The sequence below is a fragment of the Typopeltis vanoorti genome, chromosome 24, assembly GCF_054136105.1.
Source record: "Typopeltis vanoorti isolate ZY-2024b chromosome 24, IOZ_Tvanoo_1.0, whole genome shotgun sequence".
In the NCBI taxonomy this organism is placed as follows: Eukaryota; Metazoa; Arthropoda; class Arachnida; order Uropygi; family Thelyphonidae; genus Typopeltis; species Typopeltis vanoorti.
This window is the reverse complement of record NC_143572.1, coordinates 26194696-26218616: the sequence shown is the minus strand read 5'-3', so window position 1 is coordinate 26218616 and position 23921 is coordinate 26194696. Positions and strand designations below refer to the sequence as shown.

Genomic DNA, 23921 nt, shown 5'->3' with positions numbered 1-23921 from the left:
ACTGTCTTGTATACAGCTAATTTAGTATTCCAACTAATTTCTCTCTTATTCCATATGAATTTATTCAATTGACTTCCTACCATACTAGCTTTGTTGATTCTGTTGTCTATTTCCATATTTAATTTACCATCTTCACTAAAAATCGTGCCTAAGTAACTGAAATGTTTTACTTCTTCCACAGGTTCTCCATTCACAACCCAGTTGACATTTTCAATGATTCTGCCTATTTTCATTGTCTTTTTATTGCTGACATTCATACCATAATATCTATTACAACAGGTATTCAATTCAGTCAGAGAATCTTCACACTTGTAGCGGATTTATTTAGATGTATAACATCGTCCGCATAAAGCAAAGAGCTGACATTAACATCTCCAATTTTGATATCATGTTTAATACCACTTTCCTTCATAATGTGATCCATGTAGATAATGAATAACAAAGGTGATAATGTACATCCTTGTCTCACACCAGATTTAACATTAAACCACCTTCAATCCTAACTGCTGATTTACAACTCAAATAAAGACTAAGTATTGCTTGATATAATGCTCCATTGACACCACATAACTGTAGCATTTCAAATAGCTTCTCTCTTGACACCTTGTCATATGCCTTTTCCTGATCTACAAAACTTAAATACAGATCTTTGTTATATTCCCATGCTTTCTGGACTATTTATCGTAAAGTGAAGATCTGATCCTGACAGCCTCTATTTGGTCTGAATCCAGCTTGTTCATCATCAAACTTTCCTTCCATAATTCTTCTCAACTATTTTAAAAGTATACTAGCATAAATCTGACCAGGAACACTGAGTAGGGAAATACCTCTGTAATTCTCACATTCAGTTTTGTTTCCCTTTTAATATATGGGTACTATGAGAGCTCTACTCCAATCATCGGGAATTCGTCCCTCTGTCCACGCCTTCTGAACTATGCAGTGCAGCCACTGTAAGACTTTTATAGCACCATACTTAAGAATTTCTGGTCGAATATCATCTACTCCCGCTGCTGTCTTTCCACATTTCAAGCCTTTGATGGCCTTTTCTACTTCAAGTATGGATATGTATTCCTGACGGTATGCCTGTCGAGTGTTTTTTACCACTGTGCTATCACTACTTGTTTCATTTAGCAATTTTTCAAATTACTCCATACTTCAAGGATATCCTTTTCTCCTGTTTTCATGTCACCTTTATCATCTCTAACTCCTTTTACAGTACTCTTTCCTCCATTCCTAAGCTTCTTCAACGACCTCCAGAATATTTTGCCACCTTCTTGATATTTATTTTCTATATTCTTGCCAAAGTCCTCCATGACTTTTGTTTAGCTAGTTATACACACTGTTTAGCTTTCTTACATTTGTCTCTGTATTCTGTAAGAGTAAAAGCTGACTTATTTGCCAGGAACGTTTGATATGCTTTCTTCTTTTCCTTCACTGCCTCTTTAACTTCCAGTGTCCACCATGGAGTTCTGATTTTTCTATCCTTGCAGACAACCTCACCACATGCCTCTCTGGCTGAATCAATCAGGGTTTTCTTCAAGATTTGGCACTGAATCTCCAAGGTTTGGTTCCTATTCTCAAACTCTTTCATTTTTTCTTCAATAATCTTCGTGTATTTTAGTCTACAGTTCACATCTGAGAGCTGCTCAACTTTTATTCACTTTAAAACTTTCTTACATGTTATTCTTTTCAATATGAAATTCAATTTTATCCTGCTCAAGACTAAATAGTGATCACTTCCAATTTCAAATCCTCTGTACACTCTGGTGTCCTGCACCAGGGAGAAAACATCACTATCAACAATAACATAGTCAATGAGACTTTCCTTATTCCTTGCCTCTTCTCTCCATATGAATTTGTGTGCACATTTTTTATGTTAGAACATGGTGTTAGTAATAACCAGTGCATGTCCTGAGCAGAAATCCAACAGATATTTGCCATTATTATTATTAGCTTTGCTCTTTTCTCCAAATTTTCCCAAAACATTTTTGTATGTGTGATAATCATTTCCCACTCTATTTAGATCCCCAACATGGACCAACTTTTCCTTTTTCATTGTGTCAGTAGCTTTTTCTAAAGCCTCAAAAAATTCCTTCACTTCTACCTTAGTAGAACCTTCTGTGGGACCATAGGCACAAATAAGTCTTATTGTCCAGTTTCCCATTCTGATATTTGCCCATATCAGTCTACTTGAGACTGCCTGCCATTCAAGAAGATGAGCCTCGTATTTAGTGTTGAATACTATGGCTACCCCTTCTGTTCCTTGATTGTCATTACCTGAATATAACATTTTGTATTTATCTTTCTGAGATCTCAGAAAGATCTCACCAGTTTTTGTCTTTTTTGTTTCAGTCACCCCTATTATTTCGATCTGGTACTTATCTAATTCCTTACCTAGTTCCTTTTCTTTGCCATTCACGCTTCTTATGTTGATAGTACCGATCTTTAACCCTGGTGATGTTGAGTTGGGGTGTGCTTTCAGATTTGTTCCAGTAGCCGACTTTTTGCTGTTCGCCCTGGTTTCATGGCGAAAACAACGTGGGCCTTGTTTAACCGGGTGACGCCCCAGCCGGCATGGAATTATGTCATGTTATATCATCATTTTGTATTTTGGTTTAAGCCAATAACAATGACAATTCGGTTAAATCCCAAATTGTCAGCCCATCCTCGTTCGTTCAGTATCCAGGTAGATACCCAACAGGGTGCACCATGAGAAAGTGAGGATTGGACATTAGGTCAGAAGCCCTGGTCAGTTCTCTGCATTCCTTTAAAGGCTATGTGGAGATCTCCTCTCAGTTATACAGTCTTGACCCTTAAACACCCCATATTAATTACATTAATTATTTATATTAATAAGGGTGTGTATGGGGAATTACATTGCATAATTCCTCATACATGCCCTTAATCGCCTTCGCAGTGCACAATTTAAAATAAAAATTTGTAAAGTGAGAATTACCTGTACTGTTATTAAAGAAAACTTCAGCTATGTGTAAAACTAGATAAACACAGTTCTGAGATTTTAAAAGAACACAAAATAAATATCACAAAAGTGACAAAATGTTTCTGGAACTACTAAATTTTCTCAGAAATCTCAGAAATAAATATTTATATTAAATCTCTAAATAATTTTTAGATCAGTTTTGTAATCTAAATACATCGCAAAACTGAGAAAAAATATGAGAAATACATTTAGGCTATCTGATACTTCTGAAATCGTTGTCGGACTAATTTATGTTCCGGCAATCATGACTAAGCGAGAAGACGGTGGCCTACCGATCTTCCAAGGGCATTTAGAACAAGAGCTATGCTAAATCTCTTTGAGAATAAAAGATGTTAGAATGCTTTTTTTTTTCTTAAAAAAAAAACTGAAATGATAATTAAACAATGGTAAAAATGTAAAGTCGTAAATCGAACAGGAGTATATATAAGCACTTCAGTGCAAAAAGTCAGAAACAAACGTAGAAAGGCATCTGGAGTATATGATGTTAACTCGAAATGTGAACGTGGTATAAAAATTCTGAAGTGGCTACACCATGTATGCCAGAGGGCACTGACAAAAGTTTTGTACTCTTCGTACCAATCTACAAAAAAAGGAAAATAAAATTTGAGGATTATAGAGGCACATCTGTATGCGAGCATTCCAAGAAATAATTATGCAAGCATAAAAAAAGATTAAGAAAAATAGTTAAAGGAAAAATTGAAAACAAGCTGAGCTAGCCAAATAAAGGTTGCCAAGAAAAGATTTTGACATGAGATGCATAAGGCGAAGTAAGGTTCAGTTAAGAATTAAAAAAAAAAAACTTAGGGAAGAAAAATTATTATTATATGTTAAAAATACCTACATATATTACTTTATTTTTCCACATAATGGCCACTGACTTCCAGGCATTTGTGGTATCGTGGTGGCACCAGCTTCTTCATACCCGTGACAAAAAAAAAAGTGTCATAGGCGAGTTCAACCACTAAGTAAAACTGTTCTTTAGTTCCTCATCTTCTTTAAATTAGTCAAATGGGAGGCGTTGCTTCATATGCAGGAAAAAAGGGTAGTCACTGGGCATGAGTGAGGTCAGGACTGTAGGCTGGGAGGAGTCAAAACGTTCCCACATACAAACTTATGGATTTGCTGGGCAGTTCGAGCTGCAGTGTGAACTTACGTGTTATCATGCAAAAGCATGACCCCTGACGACAGCATTTCACAATATGCATCAGCATTAATTGTGGCTCCTTGCTGAAGAAAATCAAAGAGCACAATCCCTTTTCAATCCCAGAAGATAGTGACCATCATTTTTTTTTTTTTTTTTTTTGTTATCTACAGTGCCTGTTTGAGTTTTTTTTGCTTTCAGAGATGATAAACAGCACTACTGCAATGATTGCTATTTTGACTCGACATTTGTGTACAAAATCCACATTTCTTTGTCAATCATGATATGAGCAGAAAGTTCATCTTCATTTTTTGTAATGCTCCAAAATTTGTTGAACTGATTCCACTCACTGCTGTTTATGCACATCAGCCATCAATTTTGTGATCCATCTGGCATGCAATTTTTTATACCCTAGCCTTTTTGTCACAATTTCATGAATGATTGAGCATGAAACCACCAGGAATTCAAAAGAAAGTTCCATAATTGTGAAACAACGATTCTCACAAATTTTCACGTTCATTCACTCTTTCCACCAAATTGTCTCAAAAATGTTCATTTCATAATGAACATTGTTGCAGCCTTTTTTTAAAGAAATGACACCATTGCCTAACTTTATTACATTAAGCCCATAAACCTTACACATTGTCAAATTTCTACATAACTACTGTTTTCTGCTATCAAAAAACCATAAACCTCACAACTGATGGGATTTTTTTTAATCAGCACTCATTATAAACTATTCGTAGAAGACGATACAGGATAATGCAATGAAAGTAAAATGGTCACCAGCTAGTTAATGAGTTACTCTATGCTACCATGCATGTGTGACCCCTCTCCCATATTTTATTTGCCAGTAAATCCTGAATGGATCTTACTTTCTGGGCATGCCTTGTAAACAGTTGAGAAATCATGTATGTACATGTGTATACACCTACTCTATCTACACACACACACACACACAGCTTGGAAAAAAGTCAACTGACATCATAGTGCAAGGAACAAACAACCATGGTGCTCACCTTAATAAGATGGAGGACTTCTTTTCAGTGAGATGACTGCAGCAATCCTACAGGTCATACTTTCCCATAAGTGTATGATAGCAATCAATGGGAATTTTAGACCATTCTTTCTGTAGGCATGTAATGAGGTGCTGGACTGTTGTGGGATAGACATCCCTTGACCTTACCTGATGCTCCAATTCATCCCACAGATGGTCAATGGACTTTCAATCAGAACTCTGTGGAGGTCAATTGTGGTGACATTCATGTCTACAAACCAAGCAGTTACAGCAGCAGTCTTATGACATGGTGCACTGTCTTGCTGAAAGAGACAATGGTCAGTTGTATCGAAACACCACAAAGTAGGAGGCAATGCATTGTTCAAAATATTCAGATACTTCTCGGGGTTCAATGTTAATGACACTACAAACAGCGGTCTGAGGCCAAACCAGGAAGAACAGGACCATACAATCACACCACTGCCTCCCAATTTCATAGTTGGGGTAAAGCACTCTGGTGAGGGATTTTAACTGGGCATCAGCTACACACCCTTCTACTCAGGTTCCAAGCCTTCACATCCCACTGTAGTGTTTGCACCACTGAAGATGACACTGCATGTTGGTTTGGGTAATGTGGGTGTTGCATATTACAGCCCTGCCATGGAAACCCATGTTGTGAGCCTCAGTTCTGAATGTTTTTGTGCAGCTTCATGTTCCAGTCAATGCCCAGAACTTCGCATTCAATGCATTGGCCAACAAGTGGCAGTTTTTATATATTATCCTTTGTAGCACCCCACAGTTAAGTTTGGTGAGTGTTGTGAGTCAATCCACTGAGAGAAGTACTTGAAGTTGACTCCCTGAACTTACATCTCAATATAGTATTGCTGATTGTTGATCTGGGATGGCCCAATTTGTCAACAGACAGGCCATGGCATCCTATCACAACTCCACTATCAAGCTCTGTCAGTTACCTTCTCACAGTTTCACCCGAACACAGTTGCACTGACTTGGGAGCATCATATTCCTCCAATTTATATGGCTACAAACATGTGACTCGTTACATGTCCTCATACAGTTACCCTCAATGTACTTTACCAATGGGGGGGGGTAGTTCTGTTGATTTCTTTACAGCAGTGTATACACATAAAGTTTATGCATACGAGTATATTTATCTATATTCTTATAGATATTCCATATATTTATCTATACATGTATGTAAGGTGTACATGTGTACATATCATACAGAAAACACTGATTCACTAAGTTTCATGCATGGTGAAGCTGTTTACAGGGTTAGCAAAATCAGAAACCCATGATAAATTCTGTAAGTTAAAGGCAATCCTGGCAAATTAAATAAAGTACAGCAGACACCACTTACTGTGATCACTTTGGAACAGTTGCTTTTCGATAACAATAACTGGATGATAACATTAAGAAAAGGATATAGAAAATTGCATCATTTATTTCAATTTATTACGATGAACATTATTTAATTTATTGTTATAAACAACTTTTTAATAAGCAATGACATAAAATTTATTTTTAAAAATGTATCTAGTGTTGTCTGTCTTGTGTTTGAATATAGTAGTTTATGAATAATTGCTCATACTCATAATGCCTTTCGAAGTTTGTTCTATGTTGCACCCTGCGACAAAGTATTCATAGAGCTTCTTGCATTTGAGCATTGGTTGGAGGCTTCTAAAATTTGTTCTTCTATACTTGTGTTAGTCTCACTTTCTTCTTCTAGTTTCAAGTTCTCATTGGAAACAGCTTGACATATTTCCGATACTGTCAGTGTAGCCACTACTTCATTATCAATATCCAACCAATTTTCAAATTCTTCTATTGACATACTATCTGGGGTTTTATTAAAAATTTCATTTGTAAGATATTCAAATTCTTTGGAAGAAAGAGATTCAAAGTTTGTTTTAAAAAATCCACCTTTCTGGAAGCAGTTTTCAATAGTCTTCTCTGAGACTCACTTCCATGACATTGCTAACAAATGCAATACATTAAGGGAAATCTTTTTTGCAATTGCATCAGATTGGTCTTTTATATAATCAAGTTCAGCTATAATTCTTACATAAACTTCCCTATGATAATAAACTTTAAAAGCTCGTGTGATGACTTGGTCATGTGGTTAAATTAAAGTAAGAACATCCAAGTAAGAAGTGTTGAGCCTGTGTAGCTCAGCGGATGTGGCGTTTGCACACTGCCGCGCTTGGCCGCACGAAGGAAGACTTGGTTTCGAGTCTAGTCAGCGACTAGAGGAAATTTTTCTAAGCCTTTTTTCGACTGGTTCCCGAGTTAGTCGATCTCTGGCACGGGCAAGCAGGTTTTTCCTCCCGGAAACGCGGGTTTTTCGTCCTGTAAACTCAAGAAAATTGACCGTAGAACCCACATTATTTCAGACATTAAATATATTGTGTTAGGGTTAGGGACCACGAGATGGCGGCACATTTGAGCCGTCTCTCTTCACTGTGTACCGCTTAATTAGTGATAGCTTTGGGCCATCTGTCTCTGATTGGGTACCAGTGGAGATTGAACTGCCCACTCAGTCTCCAAAAGTTAGATAGGGCTATATGGCCTCGCCTACTCCTGTATACGGGAATAAAAAGGCGTTAGCTGATTTTTTTTTTTTTTAAGTAAGAAGTGTGTGTACAGTGGAGTTGTCTACTAACAAGACAATTTTTTGCTTTAATTTAAGATCCCACTTAAATAACCAATTGCTGAAAACAGCATTAGTCATCGAAGCATTTGCACTAGAACAGTAGTCAACATGCAAACTTTTGATGCCTTTAAATGGGCTTTTTACTTTTTCCAATCACTAGGAGCTCTCATTTCTCACCTTTCATAATTATCACAACAAAGAATTGTCACTAGCCCTTTTAAATCTTCAAATCTTTTAGTGCTTTCATTTGTAAACTAATAAGTATGCTCAGTTGCACAAAAATAGAGTCCTGTTTTGTCTGCACTGTAAATACCCTCGGAAGAATATTCAGCAATAATTTTTGGCCACTTGGTCTTAATCCACTCATTAGCTGATAAAAAAATTAGCACTTTTTTCTTCACCATGAATACGTTTATACACAATATTCTCTCACTTTTTAACCTATTAAATCATCCAGTTGCAGTGAAATTTTCTTTGCCCATTTTTTTACAAGTTCTTCTGCTTTTTGATGCATCAAAGGTCCATTAATTGAAGTATTCTTTTCATGAACATTACCAAACCAAATTTTTAATGCTGATTCAACTTGAGTTTTGGGCTCTCTTCTGATTCATGTTCTCTTTAGTAAGAGCTGAAGTTTCAATCTGTTTTTTTAAGATCTTACACAAGAGTGGTTGTGAAATTTTTAAATGTACAGTCGCATTATGCATTCATCTGCAAAAATTCTTTGCTTTTCTTGAAAAGCAAAATCTTTACATTTTTTACTGGCTTCTGCCAATGCTAACGGCTTAAAACAGCAGCCCTTAATGAATGAGCACTTGAAGTCAAATTCACTTACTGAAAGAGAGCATGAAAATAAACTTGGAAAAAAATTACAATTCAACTGTATTTATACCCACCTGCATTTGACTGGAAGATTTAAGATTAAAAAAAGATTAACACAAAAGTCAGATTTCAACAAATATTCATTTCAAATTTTCTCCTGATTAACTCTTAAAGTTCTTAATTCTGAGATGCTAAAAGCTAAACATTCGAGGATTTTGATAATAATAACCGGAACTTTGATTATAATGACAGATTATTTTTAATTCATTTTAAACGTGTGTTTTGGGACTGGGTGATTTTGATAACAATAGCCAATTGATAATATTACCTGTGACCACAATAAGTGGATTCTTGGATTCTACTGTATATTGAAAATTCATAACAGATAAGTCAATGTAAAATACTGAGTGAATGTAAAAAAAAGAAGAAATGCAACATATAAAAGTAGCTAAAGATGGGAAGACTGGTAAGAAGACAGATGATACATACCAAGAAATTATAAATATGTCCTGAAGGTTACATAAAAAAAGCTTAGAAATAAAGGATAGAGGTACTGTAAATGGAATCAAATATGATAAAGATGATATAACTAGAAGCATTAACAGAACAGATGTAGAAAACACCGAAGAAAAATGCAGTCAGGATTATATGGTAGTTCCCCATCCACAGGGGATATGTTTCAAGACCTCCCATGTATATCTGAAACCGTGGATAGTACTGAACCCTATATATATTATGTTGTTTCTTATACATATCTATGATAAAGTTTCATTTATGAATAAGGCACAGTACGAGATTAACAACAATAACTAATAATAAAATAGAACAATTATAACAACATACTGAAATAAAAGTTATTATCTGAATAAAAACATATACCTCAGCATATGTTTTTTATTATTTATATACATATTGTTTATTATAAGTGCAGAACTTTCATCTTTTCCCTTAAAAGGAAGCACTTTATAGTTTATCTTTGGCAGCATATCCAAATTACAAGCTTCACTAGTTTTGTACTTTGGGGCCATTAAATAAAGTAAGGTTTACTTGAACACAAACACTGCGATATTGTGACAGTTGATCTGATAATTGAAAACTACTCAGAATAGTGCACAATTTAAAACTTAGGAATTGTTTATTTCAAGAATTTTCCATTTAATATTTTCGGATGGTTAAAAAGTGACTATCAGGTGGGCAGTGTATACGGTACATGGAAATGCTGGACAAAGGGGTGATTCACATCCTGGGTGAGATTGCATGAGATTTCATCATGTTACTCAGAATGCTGCACAATTTAAAGCTTATAGATTTTTTTTATTTCTGGAATTTTCCATTTAATATTTTCAGACCGGATGACGGTGTATAACTGAAACTATGGAAAGTGAACCCACGGATAAGTGGGGATTAAGGTACAACAATGTGAGGTAGAAAAAGCCATTAAAAACCCGAAATGTAAAAAATAAGCTGAAGTAGATGATATTCAAACAGAAATGCTCAAGTGAAGATAATAAAAAACTGTTTAAAACAACAGGACATCCCAGCAAAATAAATCACATTATCAGAAATCTATATATTGGAACTCAGCCAGTACAAAGGACATCAGGGAAAGGAATTCAATGGAATTTATTGTTTTCTGATGCATTAAGGAATGCATCATGATAAAACTATAGAATTAATATTAATGAAAGTAATCTAAATTATTTACATTTTGCAAACAATATTATTCTATTAGCAAAAAATAAAGATGAGGTTCAGAAAATGCCAAATAATCCTGATAGAGAAAGCAATAAAAACAGGTTAAATATAACAAACAAAATTTATAAAAAATTAAGATAAAACTGAACTAATATAAGAAGATAATAATACTACTGAAATTGTGGATAAAAAACTTACTTTAGACAATTAGCTTCAAAGGAAAGCAAGACCTTTTTTTTTAAAAGAAACACTGATCCCATACCAAGAGGGCAAAGGACCTATAAGTGTATCAGTGGTGTGAATGCGGTGCAGGTGAGGACAGCAAGACAGATTTGTTGTTTTATGGTGCAAGCACTATGTGAACAAGTGCTTGTACACGTTATTTATAGACTAAATTTTTATCTTCACTTCCTGTTGTGTGTGTATATAAATATATATCACGCACAATATTGCATGACAGTCCTATATTAGGATTATCAAATACTTGATTTGCTAATCTTCATTTCTAATTCCATTTAAGTGACTATATCACCTTTATCTCTGCTCACACGTTTGAATAGCAATAATATCGAAATAACTATTTTTGACATAATTCTGCCATCTTTTCATTCCCCTAATTATCTTCAAAACTCACATCTGTATTTCTAACCTTTAATCAAATGTTTTATTTCTACTCCCACAACTTTCACATCAATATGTTCAAATTTATTTGAATATCATCTTAAACAATATTTTGATCTTATTTTTCTGTCATTCTACAAATTTATTCAAATGATTCACTGCCATAACAGAAATTAGCAAATTAATTTCTGTTATGGCATTTGCCACTGTCACTAAAATTAATAGCAAAATTAACACTAAAATTAATAGCAAAATCACCAATGTTTTATTTGTTGTATACAATTTTCAGTTTGTCTTTTTTTTTATTGCTAATTTTCATATCAAATTTGTTAGTTATTCAGTTTAGAGTTCTGAAGGCTGATGAAATAGATATTTAGGAGAATAGCATTAATTTGCATAAAGTAAAGAACTGAATTTAATATCTACAATTCTGATAGCACGTTTAATGTCACTTTCTTTCAGAATGCAATCCATGTAGATGATGAATAGTGTAGACAGCATGTAACCTAACCAACACCTGATTTTATATCAAACCATCTACATGTAACCCAGTGTAAATTGTGTAATTTAAACATACAACTTAAGCATAAATTCAGTAAATATCTCATTTACACTACACAACTACAGCATACATAAATATTTTGGGAAAATCTGGAGAAAAGAGCAAAGCTAATAATAATGGCAAATACTTGTTGGATTTCTGCTCAGGACATGGACTACTTATTACTAACACAATGTTCCAGCATAAAAATGTGCATAAATTCACATAGGGAGAAGAGGCAAATAATAAGAAACGTCTCATTGACTATGTTATTCTTCATAGTGATGTTTTCCCACGGGTGCAGTATACAGAGGATTTGAAACTGGAAGTGATCACCATTTAGTCTTGAGCTAAATGGTGATCACTTAAAAATTGAATTGGGTGCTTAAGAGTCAAAGCTGTATTAACTGAGAGGAGACCTCCACATAGCCTTTAAAGGAATGCGAAGAACCGACCAAGGCTTCTGATGACCTAATGTCTAATCCTCACCTTCTTGTGGTGCACCCTGTTCGGTATCTACTTGGATACTGAACGAAAGAGGATGGGCTGGCAATTTGGGATTTAGCCGACCAAATTGTATTCTTATTGGTTAAACCAAAATAAAAAATGATGGTACAACATGACAAAATTTCATGCTGGCTGGGGCATCGTCCGGTTAAACAAGACCCTGTTGTTTTCGAAGAAACCAGAGTGAACAGTGAATTGTCAGCTACTGGAACAAATCTGAGAACATACCCCCAACTCAACATCACTAGAGGTAAAGATCGGTACTATCAACGTAAGAAGCCTGAATGGCAAAGAAATGGAGCTAGCTGAGGAATTAGATAAGTACCAGATCGACATAATAAAGGTGACTGAAACAAAAAAGACAAAAACTGGCGAGATCTTTCTGAGCAATAAATACAAAATGTTATATTTAGGAAATGACAATCAAGGAAAAGAAGGAGTAGCCATAGTATTCAACACAAAATACGAGGCCAATCTTCTTGGATGGCAGGCAGTCTCAAGTAGAGTAATGTGGGCAAATATGAGAATGGGGAACTGGACAATGAGACTTATTTGTGCCTATGGTCCCACAGAAGGTTCTACTAAGGTAGAAGTGGAGGAATTTTTTGAGGCTTTAGAAAAAGCAACTGACACAATGAAAAAGGAAAAGTTGGTCCTTGTTGGGATTCTAAATAGTAGAGTAGGAAATGATTGTCAGACATACAAAAATATTTTGGGAAAATTTGGAGAAAAGAGCAAAGCTAATAATAATGGCAAATATCTGTTGGATTTCTGCTCAGGACATGCACACTGGTTATTACTAACACCATGTTCCAACATAAAAATGTGCACAAATTCACATGGAGAGAAGAGGCAAGGAATAAGAAAAGTCTCATTCACTGTATTATTGTTGATAGTGATGTTTTCTCCCTGGTGCAGGACACCAGAATGTACAGAGGATTTGAAATTGGAAGCGATCACTATTTAGTCTTGAGCAGGATAAAATTGAATTTCATATTGAAAAGAATAACATGTAAGAAAGTTTTAAAGCGAATAAAAGTTGAGCAGCTCTCAGATGTGAACTGTAGACTAAAATACACAAAGATTATTGAAGAAAAAATGAAAGAGTTTGAGAACAGGAATCAAACCTTGGAGATTCAGTGGCAAACTCTAAAGAAAACATTGACTGATTCTGACAGAGAGGCATGTGGTGAGGTTGTCTGCAAGGATAAAAAAAATCAGAACTCCCTGGTGGACACAGGAAGTTAAAGAGGCAGTGAAGGAAAAGAAGAAAGCATATCAAAAGTTCCTGTCAAATAAGTCAGCTTGTGCACTTAGAGAATACAGAGACAAATGCAAGAATGCTAAACACTGTATAAAACTAGCTAAACAAAAGTCATGGGAGGACTTTGGCAAGAATATAGAAAATAAATATCAAGAAGGTGGCAAAATATTCTAGAGGTTGTTGAAGAAGCTTAGGAATGCAGGAAAGAGTGCTATAAAAGGAGTTAGAGATGATAAAGTTGACATGAAAACGGGAGAAAAAGATATCCTTGAAGTATGGAGTAATTAATTTGAAAAACTGCTAAATGAAACAAGTAGTGATGATGGCACAGTGGTAAAAAACACTGGCCAAGCATGTAGTCAGGAATACATATCCATACTTGAAGTAGAAATAGCCATCAAAGGCTTGAAATGTGGAAAGGCAGAGACTAGATGATATTCGACCAGAAATGCTGAAGTATGGTGGTGTAAGAGTCTTACAGTGGCTGCACTGCATAGTTTCAGAAAGCCTGGACAGAAGGATGAATTCCCGATGATTGGAGCAGAGCTCTCATAGTACCTATATATAAAAAGGGAAATAAAACTGAATGTGAGAATTACACAGGTATTTCCCTACTGAATGTTCCTGGCAAGATCTATGCAAGTATACTTGAGAAACGGTTGAGAAGAATTGTGGAAGAAAAGCTTGGTGAAGAACAAGCTGCATTCAGGCCAAATAGAGGCTGTCGGGATCAGATCTTCACTTTACGACAAATAGTCGAGAAAGCATGGGAATATAACAGAGATCTGTATTTAAGATTTCTCCATTTGGAAAAGGCATATGGCAAGGTGCCAAGAGAGAAGCTATTCAATACGCTACAGTTATATGGTGTCAATGGGGCATTATATCAAGCAATACTTAGTCTTTATTTGAGTTGTAAGTTAGCAGTTAGAATTGAAAGAAGTACAGGAAGATGGTTTAATGTTAAATCTGGTGTGAGACAAGGCTGTACATTATCCCCTCTGTTATTCATTATCTACATGGATCACATTATGAAGGAAAGTGGTATTAAACATTATATCAAAATTGGAGATGTTAATGTCAGCTCTTTTCTTTATGCAGATGATGTTATATTTCTAAATAAATCCACTACAAGTCTGCAAGATTCTCTTACTAAATTGAATAGCTGTTGTAATAGATATGGTATGAAGGTCAGCAATAAAAACGCAAAGACAATGAAAATAGGCAGAATCATTGAAAATGTCAACTGTGTTGTGAATGGAGAACCTGTGGAACAAGTGAAACATTTCAGCTACTTAGGCACGATTTTTACTGAAAATGGTAAATTAAATATAGAAATAGACAACAGAATCAGCAAAGCTGGTATGGTAGGAAGTCAACTGAATAAATTCATATGGAATAAGAGAGAAATTAGTCGGAACACTAAATTAGGTGTATACAAGACAGTGTTCAAACTAGTTTTATCTTAGGGATCTGAGAGCTGGGTCAGAAGTAAAACACTTGACCAAAGACTAGAGACCGCAGATATGACAGTCCTGAGAAAGATTATAGGCGTGAGCAGATGGCATCAATGGCAATATCATATTAAAAATGAGGATATTAGGAAAGAACTTGACATTGTCAACATCCAGGAATGTTAGCAGAGCTAATCTCAGGTGGTATGGTCACTTAAACAGAATGGCCGAAGAAAGATTAGCAAAACAGGTGTTCTCTGCCAGGTTGGAAGGAAAACGAACCAGAGGAAGACCAAGATATAGGTGGGTTGATACGGTACAAAATGCCTGACACGATAGAAATATAAGATCTGATAATGTTGGAGTCTTGACAAGTAACAGACTAATTTGGAGGAAAATTGTAGATAGGAAGTTAGTAATGGTGTAATTTTTTTCATGTAGTACTATCATATCCTGTACAACCCTTGAGAGTATACATGGCAGGAATTTGATGATGATGATGATGATTAAAAATTGAATTTCATACTGAAAAGAGAACATGTAAGAAAGTTTTAAAGCAAATAAAAGTTGAGCAGCTCTCAAACATTATTCAAGAAAACATGAAAGAGTTTGAAAACTGGAATCAAAACTCAGGAAGTTAAAGAGGCAGTGAAGGAAAAGAAGAAAGCATATCGAAATTTCCTGGCGTAGCTTGTGCTCTTAGAAAATACAGAGACAAATGTAAGAAAGCTAAACACTGTGTAAAACTAACTAAACAAAAGTCATGGGAGGACTTTGGCAAAAAATATAGAAAATAAATATCAAGAAGGTGGAAAAATATTCTGGAGGTTGTTGAAGAAACTTAAGATTGGAGGAAAGAATGCTGTAAAAGGAGTTAGAGATGATAAAAGTGACATGAAAACGGGAGAAAAAGATATTCTTGAGGTATGGAGTAATTACTTTGAAAAATTGCTAAATGAAACAAGAAGTGACAGCACAGTGCCAAAAAAACACTCAACAGGAATGCAATTAGGAATACTTATCCATACTTGAAGTAGAAAAAGTCAAAAGCCTGAAATGTGGAAACCCCCAAGGGTAGATGAAAATCAAACAGAAATGCTCAAATATGGAAGTATAAAAGTTTTGCAGTGGCTGCACTGCATAGTTCAGAAGGCCTGGAATTGAGAATCAGAGGTATCTCCCTACTGAGTGTTCCTGGTAAGATTTATGCAAGTATACTCGAGAAGCGGTTGAGAAGGAATGTGGAAGGGAAGCTTGGTGAAGAACAAGCTGGATTCAGGTCAAATAGAGGCTGTCAGGATCAGATTTTCACTTTATAACAAAATAGTTGAGAAATCATGGGAATATAACAAAGATCTGTATTAAGTTCTGTAGATCTGGAAAAGGCATACGACAAAATGCTAAGAGAGAAGCTATTCAAAACGCTATAGTTGTATGGTGTCAATGGGGGCATTATATCAAGCAATATTTAGTCTTAATTTGAGTTGTAAGTCTGCAGTTAGAATTGAAAGAAGTACAGGAAGATGGTTTAATGTTAAATCTGGTGTCAGGCAAGGATGCACATTATCCCCTCTGTTATTCATTATCTATATGGATCACATTATGAAGGAAAGTGGCATTAAACCAGACATCAAAATTAAAGATGTTAATGTCAGCTCTTGAATTTATGTAGATGATGTTATTCTTCTAAATAAATCCACTACAAGTCTGCAAGATTCCCTGACTAAATTGAATAACTGTTGTAATAGATATGGTATGAAGGTCAGCATTCAACAAGACAGAAAATGAAAATATGCAGAAGCATTGAAAATATCAACTGCATCGTGAATGAAGAACCTATAGAATAAGTAACACATTTCAGCTACTTAGGCATAATTTTTAGTGGTGATGGTAAATTAAATATGGAAATAGACAACAGAATCAACAAAGCTGGTATGGTAGGAAGAATAAATTTATATGGAATAAGAGAGAAATTAGTCAAAACACTAAATTAGCTTATACAAGACTGTGTTCAAACCAATTTTAACTTATGGATCTGAGAGCTGGGTCAGAAGTAAAACACTTGACCAAAGACTAGAGACCGCAGATATGAGAGTCCTGAGAAAGATTAGAGGCGTGAACAGATGGCATCAATGGTAATATCATATTAAAAATGAGGATATTAGGAAAGAACTTGATATTGTCAGCATCCAGGAATGCTTTAGCAGAGCTAATCTCAGGTGGTATAGTCACTTAAACAGAATGAGAGAGGAAAAATTAGAAAAACAAGTGTTCTCTGCCAGGTTGGCAGTAAAAAGACCCAGAGGAAGATTAAGATATAAATGGATTGACATAGTAAAAAATGCCTTAGAAGGCAGAAATATAAGATCTGATAATGTTGGAGTCTTGACAGATAACAGATTGATTTGGAGGAAAATTGCTGATAGGAAGTTAGTAATGATGTAAGTTCTTGTAGTACTATTATAATATCCTGAACACCCCATGAGGGTACATGTCAAGAATTGGATGATGTACTACAGCATTAAGATCTTTTCTCTTGACAAGTTATCTTTTTCTAGATTTACAAAACAAATATAGATCCTTTTATATTCCCATGACAACTTTACTATTTGTTCACAGGTGTATAAATTTGAATTAATCATAGTGTAACAATCAGTAGGGAAATTACACTGTAATTCTCATAATTTGGTTTTATGTTCATAAAAAGGAGGAATATTATCAGAAATGTACCCTAACCATTTGGAATTCAATCTTCTGAAGTATAAGTCTTCTTCTTTAAGAGATACATATGCCATAAGAGGTTTCTTTAATTCACACAAAAAACATGAGGAAATAAGTAATAACATTTATTTAAAGCCATATTTTCTGCCTAAACATTATGGGCCATCATCAGTGATAACGATAATTAATTACAAGATATAATGAGAACAATGGAACAGTAAGAGCTGCATAACGTTATACATAAAACAATGCAATGGTATAACGGTGGAAACATTATTAATTATTCATTTAACTGTATTAAAAAAAAAAACTTTAGTGACATGCAATTAGAATAAGATTTTCCCATATCTTAGATAATGAGAGGCAGTTGTTTCAATTTATGTTTGGATGACGAAGTAAGGTCTCAGCACTTTCTTTAAATAAACATTCAAATTTATAGAAAAAAAGACAGATGAGATAAGCATGTTTCAGAACATATATTGTGGCCTGTATCAATTCTGTGCTGTGCCAAGCTAGATTTCTCAGATTTCCTGTTGCTAATGTAAGACTGTTGTTTTTGTATTCTCATTTCTACTGATTGTCCATTTTGTCCAAAGTATGAATGATGACAGTGACAAGGAACTTAGTAGACATCAGGAAGAGCCAGAGGAGAACATTGGAAGGTGGAAACCATGATGATAATTTGTTGATTGGAAGAAAAGTAGCCACTAAATTGTATTTATTAATAATTATGGAATGGATTCTGAGATGCCAGAAATGTATGGAATTGGGATTCGACATTTGTTTCCTTGTTACGTGAGCTAGGATTATATGAAATAAAAAGCTATTGAGTTTCATATATTGTTTGATGTTTAAGAGTTCCTGGCGTAATAGTCGAGCTGTAAAAAAATACTGCGTACAGAGCAATAAATTTTCTATAATTCCAGTTTTCTGAGATGGATGGTGAGCTGATTGCTATTGTTTTAGCATCCAATGAAAGTAGGCTTTTGATAAATGGAAGTAATTAATTCAACTGATGGTGAGCGGAGGTGTAGAATATCTAAAAAGGATAATTTGTCTTTTTAAAGCTAAGAATGAACTACATTTTTACCTGTGCATGAAAAAAAGTTTCATGACTACAGCCAAATGTGAAAATAAATTCTCCAGAAATATTTAGACTGCTTTTGTATGATGTGGTGTGGGATTGTCATCCATAAAAATGAATTCTTCACTTACAGTACCATGGAACAATCGAACATGATGAAGAACTTTGTTGCAATATTCTTCACCAGTCGTAGTTCCTTTTTCCAGCACTTGTAGTTTGGTGTGTCCATTAAGCATAATGCTTACCCACACCATTAACCCAGCACTGCCATACCTATTCCTTTCAAGAACATTCTTGCAATGGTAAGCAGTACCGCTTTCACATCAAGTGCCATCTAGAATCGAAGGAAAGACAAAAACAATTCATCTGTAAAGATTACATTAGCCCACTGGTGTCTTGTCCAATTTTTATGGATACAACACCACTGAAAACATGCTCAATGATAAGCTATGGATAAAGGGATGCAGACTATTGGCCTTTGGGTATGTAGGTCTGCAACAAGTATTTATCATACTTGTTGCAGATGTCTTGCCACTGTCAAGATATTCATGTAACTGTGCTTGAATGGAACTAACTTGCAAGCTGACCTGTTGTTGGCATCTATTATGTTTCGCTGTCATAACCAAAAACCTGTCTTCATGCTCCATGGTAGTGCTTGGGAGAGCTTTTAGCAGATGTCTGGAACACATTCCATTAGTTGAAAAGCTGCCCAGAGCATGGATGTAATGCTATGTGATATTCAAAGCTCTCCGGCAATATCAGTAATTCTGTAGCCTTCTCCAATAATTCTTCTCTGCATGAAATCATCTAGATGATGATTACATGCAGAGAAGAATTGAGACATTACAAGACATCCAAGTTTGCAATTTTATTCCTTCATGAAAAGAGCTTTCTACAAACACAATTCGCTTAACGCAGCCTTTTTCGTTTTATTTTGTTGAGTACACTTTGGGTGTAATTTGAATATTTGAATGTGTACCCACTTTCTACTCGAAATTGTCAGTTACACAAATTGCAACAAACTGATTTGTCTGAATTTGCAGTTTTAATCTTCAGATATAGTGTTCATCCTTAGGTTTTGGATACCAGTGTAGAGATTATGTTTGCTAAATTATTGATTAATAATTACACACATGAATCCTAACTTTGAAATTGAACATTCCAAATAATAAAGCAAACATGTATAGCATTCACAGATTAATGAAAATACTTTTGTTAAATCATAACGTGAAATGTCAATATTACCCTAAATATAAAGCCAAAAAATATGGAACGGAAATATCGGCAGATGAAAATAATGACTTAGGCAGTTTGAAGTACACAGGTTTGATGCTATAATGAGAAAGACAGTAACAAGCAGTGCTAAAGTAGTAGTTTGTTCTACATGGCTCAGATCACAACATGTCTAGACTGCTGTGCATTGATTTGGTTACTCCAATTTTGAGGGTGATGAGGAAACTAGAAAAAGTCAAGAAATAAGTAATATCAGGACTACCATATGTTAACTATTAGTTTATTTATGATCTAAATTAGATGAAGCAATGGCGATGCTAGAGCTTAAGATGGTGAAAAAAACAGATTAATAGTTCAATGAATAAAAGTTATGGTATGGGAGGTACAATATTAATTGTGCTTTTCCAAGGAGGCCACATAATAATAATGATGATAAATTAGATATAACTAATGTCGTGTAGTAACATATTAAGAATAATTAAAATAATATAAATACCAGAGGTTCCAGTTCCCTTGGACTAACCAGATCAAATTCTGTCACAAAATAGTAAAAATGCTTATAACAGGTATTCACATGAGCTTCCTGCAAAATAAATTAACAGGCACATGCAGATAAGTTAGAAGTGAATCAAAATGTACGATTATCTGATTCATTCATATATATTTATAAGATTTTATTTTTATTAACTGGTATATTACAGTAGATGCGTGCTATAGTGAACAAACATTACTATAACAAAATGTTTAATTATCACTACAGAAAAGTTCCAGCTTAAGTTCCATAGAATTGATATTTTAAGCACCTGCATTATTATATAGTAAAAATTCAAACTTTCATGACAGCAAACAATTCCTAGCAAATGACATCACAATTAGTAGACAAAGGGAATGGTGGGAAATTGAGCACTGATGACAGAACAATTTGTTATGTATTGCAGGAACCATACATAAACAAAGGAAACAGAACAAATAAATGATAGAAATGCATATACTGATAAACACAAAGTATTGACAGGAACCAAACAAAGAATACAAAACACATGAAAAAGTACAAATGGAAACAATAATCGAAGATATAAGAAAGAACTAAAACAGTATGAAATTATAAAAATGAAATTGTAGAATTAATGTTTGAATTTCAAGATGTTACATTAAATCATTGTCACTTATCTGAAATTTTCATAATGAACTAATGTGTGGATTATATCATTAAAATCAAAAATTCAGATAAAAACATCCAAAACTACTCTGATTTTGGATTAAGAATCTTTCAAACATGAAAGGAGTTGCTAACCACAAAAACTTCAAAACTTTTATTAAACTTAGAATTAAGAAATATTGTAAAAATATTGTAAAAACACATGAAAAAGTACAAATGGAAACAATAATCGAAGATATAAGAAAGAACTAAAACAGTATGAAATTATAAAAATGAAATTGTAGAATTAATGTTTGAATTTCAAGATGTTACATTAAATCATTGTCACTTATCTGAAATTTTCATAATGAACTAATGTGTGGATTATATCATTAAAATCAAAAATTCAGATAAAAACATCCAAAACTACTCTGATTTTGGATTAAGAATCTTTCAAACATGAAAGGAGTTGCTAACCACAAAAACTTCAAAACTTTTATTAAACTTAGAATTAAGAAATATTGTATATTGTGTCATATTTCTTGACAGTTCTAAGAAAACAGTCAATTTATTCCAGATGTCTATCACCGGAGGTGACCAATTACAAAGCTAATGGCTGAAGTTTGTCATATTTGATTTTAATAGTATCATTCACTATGTGTAATGGTGGATATCTTCCTCTCATCAGATGTCTTTACTCTCACCCACACTCTTCATTCTATACATTACATTACATCAATGACCATCTCTCTCTAATTTCTGGCCTGGTTGGCTGAGTGGTTAGCATATCCACTCTCTAGTCAAAAGGCTGTGGGTTCGAATCTTGCTGTGGGCATGGATGTTTGTGATTGTCTGTGAAATCTAGTGGTGGTGGTAGGTGGTAGATGGCGTTGGTAGAGTAGGTGCCCTCCATCAATGAGTCTTTGGTCTCCCTGGAAGTATCATGTAATAATATTTGTAATAATAATAATTTCAAATCTTAATCATAGTTTTGTTGATGATAAAACCATTTTTTCCTCAACAAACTTTGCAGTATTTAAATGATTCAAACCTCAAGATCTTCCATAACTCATGCCTTAAACATGGATGAAATATATAAAGATAAGGTTATAGAAGTTATGACTTTTTTGTATGGAAAGCTAAATTAGAGTACGAAAAGAAATTGGCTATGCAAGATAAAGGCAACCCAAAAGAATTTTATTGCCATGCTGTAAGTAAGAAAAAATGAATGGAAGAATAACTTAGTGAATACAGACAGTAGACCTTGTATGAGAAGCATGTGAGATCGTTCAACTAATGAGTGATCACTTCACCAATATCTATTAACCACAGCACCACCACTATACTGGATGAAGAGATAGAGGTGGATAAAAATGAGATTCAAGAGCTACTGCATAACCTAGATATCAATTCAGCAACAGAGCCAGGTAGTATATCAGCACATATGGTAAGAAATGTTCAGTTGAATTGGCTCTTAGCCCTTGATATGCTTGTATAACTTGAGTCTCAGCTCAGAAAAGACCCTAAAGGAATGGAAAGAATGTATGATAGGTCTGTTGTACAAGGTTGACAAAAAAAACAATGTGTCTACTCATTGTCCTATCAGTATCTATAGCAGGGTTCAGCAAAATGGTCGATAAATGTCTAGGGGTCAAAAGGGAGTCAATAAACACCTAAAACAATTTTGAGTAACACCTAGCAAATATGCAATGCCAATTGGCTGAGCCAACGAAGGAGAAGCGCATACTCTCCTCGAATGAACCTGGAAGAGCACGGTGACTTAAGGCTAAAACTCACCAATATCCAACCAAAGGTTGATTCAATGGCTATCATTCATCAAACACATCCTTCTCATTAACCATTCCAAGTAATTCAATAAAATGTAAGTACATTTTTAATGTTCTTTATAAATTTCATTAAATATTTCTTATCGAGAACCAGTAATCAAGTGAAGGAATTATTTTTAAATTGAGAAATTATTATTGATAACATTTATTCATTTATTTAACATGATATGGGTCAATGAGGGATCAAGGATTCCACGAGGTGGTCAATGGTCTAAAAGGTTTGCCGACCCCTGATCTAGAGTGATTGTGAAGACTTTAGAGAAGTTGGTATGAGATCGTATACAGAAATGGACTGACAAGCTATATTTGCAGGGAACAGTGCTGGAAAGGGGATCATGTTTTAGAAATTTGCTCTTATTTTATAATAATGCTAGGACTGAGTTGGATAAAGGGATGGATATCCTCACCATGATACTGTTAGACTGCTAAGATACTCAATGAAAGACTATTGAATAAACCGGAGACTATGGATTGGAATATCAACTATGGACTTGGGATAAGTAGGTGGCTGATATATATCATCATCATCAAATTCCTGTCATGTACCCTCAAGGGGTGTTACAGGATATGATAGTACTACATGAAAAATTTACATCATTACTAACTTCCTATCTACAATTTTCCTCCAAATCAGTCTGTTACTTGTCAAGACTCCAACATTACCAGATCTTATAAATCTATGTTCTAAGGCACTTTGTACTGTATCAATCCACCTATATCTTGGTCTTTCACTGGGTCGTTTTCCTGCCAACTTGGCACAGAAACACTTGTTTTGCTAATCTTTCCTCGCCCATTCTGTTTAAGAGACCATACCACCTGAGATTAGCTCTGCTAACGCATTCCTGGATGCTGACAATGTCAAGTTCTTTCCTAATATTCTCGTTTTTAATATGATATTGCCATTGATGCCATCAGTTCATGCCCCTAATCTTTCTCAGGACTCTCTTATCTGTGGTCTCTAGTCTTTGGTCAAGTGTTTTACTTCTGACCCAGCTCTCAGATCGATAAGTTAAAACTGATTTGAACAATGTCTTGTATACAGCTAATTTCTCTCTTATTCCATATGAATTTATTCAATTGACTTCCTACCATACTAGCTTTGTTGATTCTGTTGTCTATTTCCATATTTAATTTATCATCTTCACTAAAAATCGTGCCTAAGTAACTGAAATGTTTTACTTGTT

At 34.6% G+C, this 23921-nt stretch overlaps 1 protein-coding gene across 1 annotated transcript in view; it reads right to left on the bottom strand.

The window, feature by feature from the left end:
- The window catches only part of Mob3 (MOB kinase activator 3), a 150422-nt gene that overhangs the window by 28455 nt on the left and 98046 nt on the right, over window positions 1-23921 (bottom strand). The window contains exon 6 of the mRNA XM_090413795.1: window positions 20249-20335. Coding sequence (XP_090269921.1) covers window positions 20249-20335 — 87 coding nt within the window. The remainder of the gene's footprint in view (window positions 1-20248; window positions 20336-23921) is intronic.